The sequence below is a fragment of the Hypomesus nipponensis genome, chromosome 4, assembly GCF_054491055.1.
Source record: "Hypomesus nipponensis isolate SF chromosome 4, ASM5449105v1, whole genome shotgun sequence".
Lineage (NCBI taxonomy): Eukaryota > Metazoa > Chordata > Actinopteri > Osmeriformes > Osmeridae > Hypomesus > Hypomesus nipponensis.
The window spans coordinates 1,553,608-1,565,764 of NC_140364.1; the positions used below are offsets into that span (position 1 = coordinate 1,553,608).

At 47.1% G+C, this 12,157-nt stretch overlaps 1 protein-coding gene across 1 annotated transcript; it reads right to left on the minus strand.

Moving 5' to 3' along the window:
* Positions 1 to 2,408: 2,408 nt before the first annotated feature.
* LOC146294943 (uncharacterized) lies at positions 2,409 to 11,755 on the minus strand. Its single transcript, XM_084695935.1, has 6 exons — positions 11,451 to 11,755; positions 10,162 to 10,408; positions 9,292 to 9,433; positions 8,405 to 9,160; positions 6,112 to 6,363; positions 2,409 to 2,731 (listed from the first exon to the last, which is right to left on the minus strand). The coding sequence occupies exons 1-6, from the start codon at positions 11,753 to 11,755 to the stop codon at positions 2,649 to 2,651; spliced, it is 1,785 nt and encodes a 594-aa protein (XP_084552061.1). The 3' UTR covers positions 2,409 to 2,648.
* Between the last annotated feature and the right edge of the window lie 402 nt (positions 11,756 to 12,157).

Below are 12,157 nucleotides of genomic sequence, written 5' to 3' on the forward strand. Positions count from 1 at the left end.
ATTGTGTGTGGGTTAGACTTTGATATAAAGACCCTAGCCTTACTGTGTGACCACTATTGGCCTGTGGCCCTCCGCTAAACCTGATTGGTAATCCAGAGACCTGTTCCATAAAGTGAGTTTACCGAATAAGCCAGACTTGTGTCAGTTAGTCGGACTCATTTCTTGTTCATTCGGTTCCATAAAGCTAGCTCAACGTAGTTCGAACTCGGTTACTATGGCAACTTAGGCTACGAAACTAGTCTGGTCAGGGTCAGACTAACTGTCATGCTTGGCGTGACTTGGTGCTTAACCAGACGTCCCTGTAACACTGACCCAATGGGAAGACGATGATTTACCACGTATATTCTCATTTTCTTATTCTTATCAGTTCAACATTGACAGAATATCAACGTAAATAGCCTACATAGGCTACAACATTTAGCCTAATGCATTAAACAATGATGAATAATGCTTTGATGGGCTACGCACCATAGCCGCTAAATGTATGGATGTTAGTTTGTGATTTCAAATGTTTAGGCATCAGGCATAGGCCTACATCTCAATCTAAATTATCCAAGTATAATTATCATAGCAACATAATTGTTAACAGTAGCCTACAATTGCAAAACAAACCTAAATCCGCCCCCCATTTCCCCGACACAAAACCCATGTTAAAGTTAGCACTAGGCTACTGGATAATGTTTTAATTAATAGTAGGCTATTTATTTTAAACAATGTCAAAAAAGTCAATTTAGATTAGTTTAGAGGGTATTTTTTAATCAAAGAAGGTTTACGTTCACAAAGTCAATCGTGGCGTGTCATTTTACATTGATTGAAGCGGTGGATGAGGGAGCTGTCATTGTACACGATTTAAAGGGGACGTTCTTTCTGGAAGAAGTCATGTGGCCGTGTGCATTGCTTTTGCCTTGGTGGATTGTATGATCCATGTTTTACTTCTCGGGCTAAAAAATAGGGTGCACGCGCAATTAGCTTGACTACGTAAATCTGACTTGAATTAGTAGGACTGCGTGAGCTGAAATTGGCCTTTATGGAACCGCTGAAGCCCCGCTTGACTAATTAAACTTATTCAAGTCTGGTTTAGGACTTCAAGTCTAGCTTTTTTGAACGGCCTTTATGGAATAGGCCCCAGGGGTATTTTATGAATTGCAATAAGTGTTTTTTTAAACTAAAACACACAGACGCACACGCATCCCACATAATGCACAGGTAAGATTCAAGTAACAGTATACAGTAATGAATTCTCTCTCGCTTTTCTTTGACCCCTCGCCATACTTTCCCTCCCTCCTTGTCTACCTGTGTCCCTCCCTGTCTACCTCCCTGTGTACCGGTCTACTTGTCTACCTCCTCCTTTCTACCTCTCTCCCACTTTATTTTTCCTTTGTTCCTGCCTCACACTCTCTCCCTCACCTCAGATATCTCATACCCTTACTCTCTCTGTGTCACTTTCGTATTCACATTCCTCTTCTTTCCAGAATATTCTTCTCACCACGGAGGCATTCCTTCCTCGCCTACAGATGACGAGGGAGGCATGCAGCTGTAACGCAGAGCTGTCATAGAGACTCGCTCACTCACTGGCTCGCGGGAGACGGGTCACACGCCTCATCTCTGAAGACGGCCTGCCTCCCTCGCAATTAAGACACATGCAACGCCGCACGCAACGCCATGAAATTCACTGTGACACTCAGCCACTCATGACCAGTCACCACACAGGAGAGGAAGATGATGAGGAGAGAGAGAGGAAGAGAGAGAGAGAGAAGGGGGGGTAAGGGATGAAAAGGGAGGGGAGAGAGAGAGAGAGCGAGAGAGAGCGAGAGAGAGCGAGAGAGAGCGAGAGAGAGCGAGAGAGAGCGAGAGAGAGCGAGAGAGAGAGAGAGAGAGAGAGAGAGAGAGAGAGAGAGAGAGAGAGAGAGAGAGAGAGAGAGAGAGAGAGAGAGAGAGAGAGAGAGAGAGAGAGAGAGAGAGAGAGAGAGAGAGAGAGAGAGAGAGAGAGAGAGAGAGAGAGATATGAAAGAGTGGGATAAAGGGATGAAAAACGAGAGGAGAGAGGGAAAGGAATGAGTGGGAGGAAGGATGAGAGATGATCTCTGATTGTAGCTATCTTATGAGGGGCATCCATCAGCTGGTGACATCCACACAAATAAAGCGCTTTTTCCCATATTCAATTATATACACACACATTCACAAAGACAAGCAGACACACACACAACACAAAAACTAACTAAAAACACACAACAAACACATAGCAAATACAATAACACACCCTCTTATTTACAAATATGATAGGTCTTAGTAAATACATTTTTGAATGAATAAATAATGTTTGTGTATATTATCTATATCATCTGATATTTGTATGCTGTGCATCCACACACACACATGTACACACAAACACACACACAATTGTCAGTAAGCCACAAAGTGAGGCATGCCAGCACCACACACACACACACACCAATAAACACACAAACCGGGGCTTGGAGGGCAGAAGCTTGGAAAGCCCAGTTGATACACCTTTACCATAGTTCCATATCTAGCTTAATGAAGCTAGATATGAACAGGCAACCCTCACCAGCCAGATACAACTGGACAACCAACATTTAGACAGTCATTTATTGGTTGGGATGTCGCCTCCTGTTAGATGTAGACCTTCACGGGGATGAGCTGCACAGCTTCCTACTGGGTTTATCTCTAGAGCAGGAAGACAAGGGGCAAATCCAGGAGGAACGCTTTGCTGTGAGGATGGAACATGGAGAGAGTGAGAGAGACTACTATCTTACTATGCTACTGTTATATTGTACTGCCATATTATTATTGTTATAATGCAAATGCTATGATACATATGTTAAAATGTCCTGTCAATAGGGACTACTTTGGCAATACTGCTCAACCTGAGAGAGAGAGAGAGAGAGAGAGAGAGAGAGAGAGAGAGAGAGAAGTGGGATGGGAAATTATGACATAAAAATATATAAACAATAAATTGGTTACAGAACATATAGACACCAAGACAGACACAGAGCAGACAAAGAGAGGCTATAAAGACAGACTGGGAAAAGAGAGCCAGATGAAGACAGCACACAAGCTGAGATACAAGAAAAGAAAATAGACAGAGCGAGAAAGAGCAAAGAAAGAGGGAGGAGGAGGGAAGAGGAGAAAGAGAGGGTGAGAACAGTAATCAATGTTTAACAAGCTGGAAGCCAAGAAAGTGCCAATGAGGATCTGGGCAGTGCTATTACTGTGGCAGGGTTAGGGGTGGGGTGGGGGAAAGAAAGGAGGAGGATGGAGCTTAGATGAAGAGGAGGATGAGTGGCAGGAAGGTGAGAGGAGGAGGAAAAATAAAAGGAAGAGGATGACAAGAAGGAGGAAGACTAGGATGAAGAGGAGGGGGCTGAGCAGAAGGGTGACGTGAGTCTGAGTAATGGTGAACTAAATAAAGATGTGAATGGAAAGGCAACCCCTCCGCCACAATAACAACACACATGCACACACACTCCTGCTTGATGGTGACAAAGGAGAGAGAACGGGAGAGAGAGAGAAAGTTGTCCTTGATTCAAGACAAACAGATTGATGATGAGACCAACACTTGGAGGCCCAGTCCCAACACTCAGACTACAGATCTATAGACCACTCACTAGTATAGATCTAATCACTCTAGTGGGTGTTTAGAGGCTTCCTCCTCTGTCTGGGAAAGTCAGGGGAGGAGAAACGTCCCAGAACTTTGAAGTCATTCCTCCCATGCACAGACATCCTGATGGAGCCTTTTTGTTGCTTGGTTACACGATTTGGGAGTTCTTCATACTTTGGTTTGCAATGACCCTCCTCAAGACACACACATAATGTACATTCACACACACACACACACACACCTGCACACATACACGCATGCACACGCACATTCACACACACTCACACAAACATATCCCACCAGCCTCTGTGAGCCCTGCTTTGGAGGGTCTCTCCACTGAAAAGCATCTTATTAATAAAGGCCAAAAGGCAGCACATTTCTAAACAGTATGGTCAAAAGACACACACACAACCATAGAAATAAGGCCTCTCGTCTCAAAGCAACAGTCCTGTGTAGCCTAGCAACAGCCCCGTTTGGCTTATTAGCAGAGTATGTATGAGAAAAGAGAAAGTTGGGAGTGTTGGACCCCCATGTCCCTAACATACACATCCACCCTTCCTCCCACACACACACAAACACACATGCAACTCCCCCCCCCCACACACACACACACACACAACTATCCAGCCTCACACACGCACACACACACACACACAACTACCCTACATCCCCCACACACATGCAAACAGACACATCCAACCTCCCTTCCACAAACACACACAAGCACACAAACACACCTACACCCATTCTGAGAACTCACTCTTGACCACAAGATCCCCAAAACCCAAATCTGTAAAGACCCTGTAAATCACGCTGCTAAACACAAATACAAATATCACGTCCTTCTTCTCTGCGCTCTTGCTACTCCTCCTCATTCCCTTCAATCTCCTTTTCCTCCTTCTCTTCCTTCACCTCCCTCTCCTCCACCTCCCGCTCCTCCACCTGTTTCTCCCCCTTCCCCTCCTCCCACTCCCCCTCCTTCTGCTCCACTCCTGCCCTCCACCTCTGTTTCCTCCTCCTGTTCACCTCATGGATGCACTGGCATCACCAACCAAACTAGACTTGTCATGCCAGGCCTTCCAACAAGACTATAAACAGATTCTCCTAACCGCTCTCTCTTAGAGGCCCAATCAAATTGCCAGGATTGGATTACAGGAACCGAGGAATACATCAATGTTAAACAAGTGTGTGTATATGTGTGTGTGTGTTTGTGGGGAGGGGAGGATTCGGGAAGGGGTTGAGGCACAGTCTAACACAGTCTGAAGCTTAATTACTATGAGATTCATGAAGACTAAATGAAAAGAGGACAGATCCCAGGGTATGGATGGGTGGTGTCTCTGAGCCCCTGGAAAACCCCTGACCCTGAAGACAGCGTGGAAAGAATGGAAAGAGAGCATCTTAAACAGCCTCCTTCCTGATGCATCCTTCAACTGTTAAACTTTAATACCACAGTCAGGCTGATGGAACAATTATCTGACGAGTGATAGAGTGTGTGTGTGCGTAAGTGTGTGTCTGTGAGTTCATGTGTGTGAGAAGCGTACCAAAGACACACGCCTACCTATGGCCCCTTTTCATCAGCTGTTTCTCTGCCAAAACTGCAACTCTTGAAAGTTCTCCATTATCACCACAAGACTTCTGTTCATCCCTCACTTTATTTACCTTCCTCTCTCATCCTCTCCCTCTATATCTTCTTATTTTCACCCTCTCTCCTCCCTAGTTTTGACTGCTCAATAAAGGTTGTAAAAATTGAGTTTTACAGTAAATGTCCTCCCTTTCTACTCCCTCTCTCTCTCTCTCTCTCTCTCTCTCTCTCTCTCTCTCTCTCTCTCTCTCTCTCTCTCTCTCTCTCTCTCTCTCTCTCTCTCTCTCTGTCTTTCTGTCTCTCTCCCTCTCTCTGTCTTTCTCTCTCTGTGTCTCTCTCTCCCCCTCTCTTCTCACAGCCACCACAGTGGATTTTGCCTTCCTGTTTCAGCCATTACACCGGGAGGAAGGAGAGGAAGGGCCACAAGGTCAAGTCTCCCAGAGAGCCGAGCACAGTGCTGTCACGGCAACACGGCCAGACGAGTGGGTGAAAAAAAACCACTCTGTGTTAAATGGACCATTCTAACAGAGTGGGGAGGGAGGGAGCAAGACCAATAGAGACAGAAAGAAAGAGAGAATGAAAGGAAGGGAGTAATCTAGAAATATCTCAAATGATGGTAAAAAAAAACCCAAGCAAGATCCTGCGACACACACATGCAACACCCAACTCCCCGTGGACAAGATGTTAGTAAAACAAGGCATTGGGGCAGAAATGGTTCAATCATGCTCCAAGACACCCCCAACAGCTATGTCAACACCCCACCCCCCAAACATACACTCCTTTAGTGTATGAAACAGTAGAAACCAACAGAAAGTCTGATGACAAGATCTCACGGGAGGAAGAAGGGATGGAAAGGGGTGAAGAAGATCATTCACAAGGAATCCCGGCACGCTGGCCTCAACCTCACCTTTGGCAGGGGTGGCATGGCCGGGGGTGAGGGTGGCGGGGGCCCGGTGGAGGGTTGCAGGGGCCCGGTGGAGGGTTGCAGGGCCTGGGGCTGGGGCTGGGGCAGTGGTGGCAGGGGTGGCACTATTCGACATCTCCTGGGGGGAGCAGGGTTTGGCTTTGTCACAAGGCGCAAATGCTCTCTTCATGCCATCCCTGGCAGTGCCGATCCAGGCCGGGCACAGGTTGGCACCAGTGCCATCTGCACATGTACCTGCCAGAGAAAGAGAGGGAGGGAAAGAAAGAAAGATAGAGGGAGAAAGAGACAGGTGAGGTTCTCCTCCTATAATGTAAAACATTTACAGTAAGAAGTAACGTTCACTTTAACAATATATATATATATTATATATATATATATATATATATACTGTATACAGTATGAATAATAATCAAATAATCTTAATGTTGTTAATGTTTTCTTGAAATGTCTATATATTTTTATTAATTAAAACTTGATGCTTTGGCAATATTGTTATTGAGACTTTCATGCCAGTGAAGCAAAATTGACTTTGAATTTGAGAGGAAGAGAGAGGGAGAAAGGGATAAAGAGAGAGGAAGACAGATACATAAAGGGAGAGAGCTGGGTAGTTGAGCACCTTGTCATGAAACATGCATGTATCTATTGTTTAGTGTATGTATTGCAACATGCATTGAGGTGCATGCATATCTAAGCTGGGACAGGCTGGATTCCCAGCACGCAGTACCAGAGATCCCTTCCCACGCACATCACTGGGACTTGAAACAGACATCCACTTAGTTAACACGATTCAGAGAAGAGGCAAACAGAGTCAGAGGAGAAGGGTATACAAACAGGAAGTGACACGCCTACAGGAAAACCAGCGTGTGCGGCTGTGTGGGCACGGGCCACATGTTTCAACAGTGGACCATGTGGCTTTTCACAAACTCATGCGGGAATTTCTCAAAGTGCGTCAATGCCACCAACACACACACATTCACACATGCGTGCACACAAAGTGCACTTACGTACACACATACCCCTTACACGTAGAGAGTTATGGGAGACTGACATCTCCATATAATTTACTGCAACGTTGCACAATAATCCTTCATTATGAAAATCTGCAGGCTGAATCACACCAGAGAGTGTGTCCCTGCATAGGGCCACCGTGTTAACACACCCACGCAACAGATAGCGGGTGTGCACTCACACACATTGTGCAGACAAAAGTGTCTGGTGTGTTTGTTTCTGAATGTGTTCATGTAGGTTCTGTGCTTCAGCAGGTGTTTGTGAAAGTGTATGCAGTGCAGAAAAAGGTGTGGTGTGTGTGCGTTTTTCTTGTATGCGAGTGGTTATTTGCATGTTTGTGTGTGCGTGAGAGTGATCAGTGTGTGTGTGTGTTTCCAATTGTGGTGCTACACCGATCATTGATTACGGTAATGCTCCACACCAGCCATGTTGGACCCTGGCTTTGAGCTTGAACATCTGCACATGTAAAGACACCAGGGCCAGCAGGGTGACAAGGGGGGCTAGAGAGTGATCCCACTCCCCCCCTCCCCTTTCATTCTCCTCCCCTCTCCTCCTCCTCCTGCATTCGTTCAGATTTCTCAAGGATGTACTCTGGTCTGTCTGAAGCAGGGACAGTAGAAGAGACCAAATTCTGAAAATAGTTTCTGTTACCAAGAATGCAGCTGTATATGTGACATGCTCTGGTGAAAAGGAACCGTTGTCTGCATTCCGTATTTATAGCAGAAATCCTAATCTGTGCTATCTGAGAGGATGTGTATATGTGCGAGACCGCATGTGTTGGCAAGCAAAACTGTGTTTTTCAGAGGGAGAACATGTTTGTGTGTGTTTTGGAGATTAATTAGGCAGACTGAGTGAGGGTGTGACTCCACCCCGGTTCTGGCCAGGCCAGGTGCTCCTGATTTTAATTAGCAGAGTGTGACTGTGTCATCAATATTAATAATGAATGCTCTGACGGGGCATGTGTGTGTGTTCATGTGTGTGTGTGTGTGTGTGTGTGTGTGAGAACGGACCCCGTCTGTATTACAATGTTCCTCTCCATCTTGTCAAAACAAGTGTCATGCCACACACCCATTTCCAAACTCCTTCTGACTTTCACCAAATGTCAACTCTCAAATGAAGATGGGAGGGAAAGTTGAAATTATGGGAAAGAGGAGAGATATTACAGTACAGAGAGAAAGGAAGGGTAGAGAGCTAAGAACAAAAGAGGGAGCGAGCCAGAAATACAGAGAGGCAGAGATCCAGATAGAGATGGCAGAGCGATTTGTACCTGCAGTAGTCGGCGTCGCTTTGCCTCTCTTCTTTTCTACGTTGGCTTGGCGTGACTTGGCACACCCGGTTGTCAGGGTGGAGCTCACCCTGGAAATGCGACTGCCTTTCTGGTCTCCAATCCTGGAGCCCTGCTTCCTCCTCACTCCCCAGTACCCTCCAGGGCAAGGCGTGACACTATTCTCTTCCACGCCCACCAATCCCTCGTCCTCAACAGCCTTGAAGAGGGCACTGTAGGAAACCTCCGGGGCCGCCTCGGCAGCAAGGCTGGAGGAATGGAGGGCTTTGGGCAAAATACAGCCCAGCTGAGAAGCCTTCCCCTGGGTCTGGAGAGCTGGGAAGTCAGCCAGGAGGTCATAGGCCTCTGGCTGAGGGGCCGGTGGGTGTGGAGAGGGCACCAGGGATGAGGCCAGGGCAGGGGCTTTATTGTGGGACGTGGCTAAGCTGCTCACCTCTTGGATGGAGGTCAGAGGAGTAGAGATGATGGGCTGAGAGGGGCTGGGGGGTGCGGGGTACTGCTTGTCACCCCATGCCAAGGTGGAAATGGGCTGAGCGGGGGCATCCATCCTACTGGCTGTGCCAGGGAGAGGTGGGAAGTCTTCCTCGCTAGCTGGGTCAGGAATGGGAGGGGGGCGGGGGTCACAGAGCAGCCCCAGGAGAGGGAAGAAGTCGTCCTCTAGGAAGATCGGGAGAAAGGGCTCGGGGGAGGTGGGGGAAGGGGGGGGCAAGGAGGGAAGAGCATGGGTGGGGGCTGGGGCTGCAGGATGGGGGGACGAGGGTGGAGGAGCGGGAGTGGGAGGGGATGAAGGGGGAGCGGGAGGGGGGGGCGAGGGGGAGGGGCTGGGGCAGAGGCTGCAGGAGGGTGGGATGGGGAGTGGGGCACTGCACCACAGGGCCAGCGTTTGGGAGGCTCCATACGGACAGGAATAGGCTGGCGTCTGAGCCGGGCAGGGGGGGCTCCGGGGCTGGGCCCCATGTGGAGGATACTCTTCAGATACATCTCGATCTTCCTCCTGTGCTGCTCGTGTGCCTGACGAGGTACAGAACGTCACGCAGTTCAGAAAGGAAGAGACACATCAACTGTTTCCCCATGAGCCTTAACGTATTTCGCAAAGTAAATTACATATGGACACCGACATGGATACAGCTTTGGCTAACTGACTGCATTATGATTGAATGGCAAGGTTAGCCAAATTTGGGCTCTACTCATCATGTATACTTTCATTAAATTTAAGACAGAACAATTGTGTAATCACTTGGTTTTACATACATTTTCATAATTTGGTTGTTTTGAAGAGTGACAGCTACGGTGAGCTTTTAGCTATTTCAGGTTTTGTTAGTCACTGAAATCCACTGTTCTCGTGAAATCCAAATCGGTGTTTGATGACTTTGTGGTCTGAATCTTAAAATACAGTATTCAACCTAGGCTTCCACCAGGTTGAATGCACTGTCACCTGGAATATGAATATTCCTGTACACTACTCCTATGACACTTCTCGCTTACATTCCCTCCCTTGTAATTTTCAGAGTAAAAGAGATGGGTATAGCTCAATGGTAGAATGTTTGATTGCAGACCCAGAGGTTGAAGGTTTAAATCCGGTGCTGTATGTTGCTCTCAATAAAAGCACATAAAATATATTGTAATTACAATACATCAATTAAACAGCAGTAATAGCCTTGCAACTGACACCAGATAGTGAGAGAATTAAATATTTTTTAGCGGCATTAAACTCCCCTCAGTCATCACCAAACACCCACCTCGTCCACATTGACCTGAGACACCTCCTCCTCTTCCTCCTCTCCCTGTTCGTCCACCTCCATCGCCATCACAGGGCTCTCCGCAGATGGGACGGTGTCGTCTTGGTCATTGTGGGGCAACTGAGTGTTGACAGAGACAGAGCTGTAGAGATCCTCCTCTTCTTCTTCCTGGGAGATCAATGTGCAAAACTCCCTCTGCACCATGAGTGACATCTCATCCTGCACTTTACTGCAGCGAGGCTTTGCCCTAGAGAGAGATACAATAGAGATAAAGAAGGAGAGAGAGGGGGGGGGGGTAGAGAGGGAGGGAGGGAAGGGGGGAGGGAGGGGGGAGGGAGGGGGAGACAGAGATAGATAGAAAAGGAGGGAGGGAGAAAGAGATACAGAGAAAGTGAGGAGGGAAGAGGGAGAGAAAGGGTAGGAAAAGAAGAGAGAGAGAGAAGGCGAGAGAGCACACAGCGTCCAGTCACCCTAAGACCATCCGACATCAACATCCCCTTCCTTCCACCACAGACCCACACTCACACATATCCATGCACCCCCCATCTCCCCCACAGACTTTCTCCCAACCAATCCAACACTAATCCCTGGGGTAGCCTACAGCACATCTCTGCCAAGGCAACGCGGTGAGCTAAACCAAATACGCACATACGGAAGACAACTTTGTTTGTTCTGCCTTTCCCTTATCCACTCACCGGTGCGAGATAGGGCCTGCTGCCGGTCTCCAGGTATGAATATTTTACGACACCGACTCTCGTTAGTTCCAGCCCGTCACCTAACGGAGCCCCTATGCGGAACAGACGATGCACTGGAGCTAGCGACGCTCCTGTGATGAGTCAAAAAACGATGCCGCGATTGAAGCCCGGACCATCGGTACACAGATGGTGGACCATTAGCGTGGGTCTAGGACAGACGAATGCGAGGCCACAGTTTGTCGCGCCGATGACATGCGCAAGGACAAATCTCCGCAAAGGCGCGCACACATTTCTTTTGTCTAGAGTCCAATGACAGTTTTAGCTTATCCAGACTGACCTGACTAGTGGTTTACTTCTATTATTTTGTAATATTTAAGATAGGCCTACACTTGACCAAATAAATAAGTAGAAGCCTATAGGTTAACCGTGGCGTATGGTTTATTGAAAGGTATAAAACTCATCCAGAATTTTAAGAAAAACATTTCACGTGAAATTGTCCTCAGCACCAGCGAGCTCGGCTAAATGTCACATGTCCCTGCATTGAGTGAAAACATGAAATTGGCTAATTTACGCAAAAGCTAGCTACAGGCCTACCATTCATCCAGGGTGGCCTCTGGGCCTACTGTGCGCTGGACGTTGTTGTACGACTCCGGCTGGGCAAATGGATCTCCAACAAACTTTCCAGTTGATTGTATTTTGGATTTGCGGTGGATTTGCCCAAAGTCCCACATAGCTGCTTTAGACTTTTTTGCCTTCTCCCATATTTCCCGACAGATCCGGTCATAGTCATCCACGGGAACACTGGGACTAGTCCAGATGGAGCGAGGAAACGGCCCCACTGCGTCCCAGGACCGCTTCAGATTGTGTCGTTTAGGTCTGAAAGGGTCCTCGCTTATCATTTTCCCTTAAATTGATGTCGATCAAACTGTTGCCAGGATTGCGTTTCTCATGTCTTATACGTATATTCTATTTTTTTAGGCTATTTGAATGTGCCTTTATTTCCTACGTTAAGTAAAAACAAAGGGATGCACAATAACTGGCCCATGGCAACCAGCTATGGAATTCGAATTGGAACGAATTCCCTCTACAATTTGCTAAATGATTGATTAAATCTATTTCATTTCAACTAAACCTATGATCGTTAGTTTGTCACATCGGCAACATAGTAGGCTACCGAACACACACTCGGTTTCTCAAGAATTTACAGTAAGAAATAGCAAAATAGTGGGCTGTGTGCGTGCGTGTGCATGTCTGAAAATTGTATGGATTAATGTTTAATGGATTCATTTAATTTAATTTCA

What these genes read in the sequence shown, in the direction of transcription:
- LOC146294943 (XM_084695935.1), bottom strand. Translation starts at nt 11,755, where the DNA reads ATGATAAGCGAGGACCCTTTCAGACCTAAACGACACAATCTGAAGCGG. An exon ending in TCCCAAACGCTGGCCCTGTG is followed by an intron (nt 9,161 to 9,291) that starts GTGCAGTGCCCC and finishes CCCATCCTGCAG; the next exon opens with CCCCAGCCCCCACCCATGCT. An exon ending in AGCGACGCCGACTACTGCAG is followed by an intron (nt 6,364 to 8,404) that starts GTACAAATCGCT and finishes TTTCTCTGGCAG; the next exon opens with GTACATGTGCAGATGGCACT.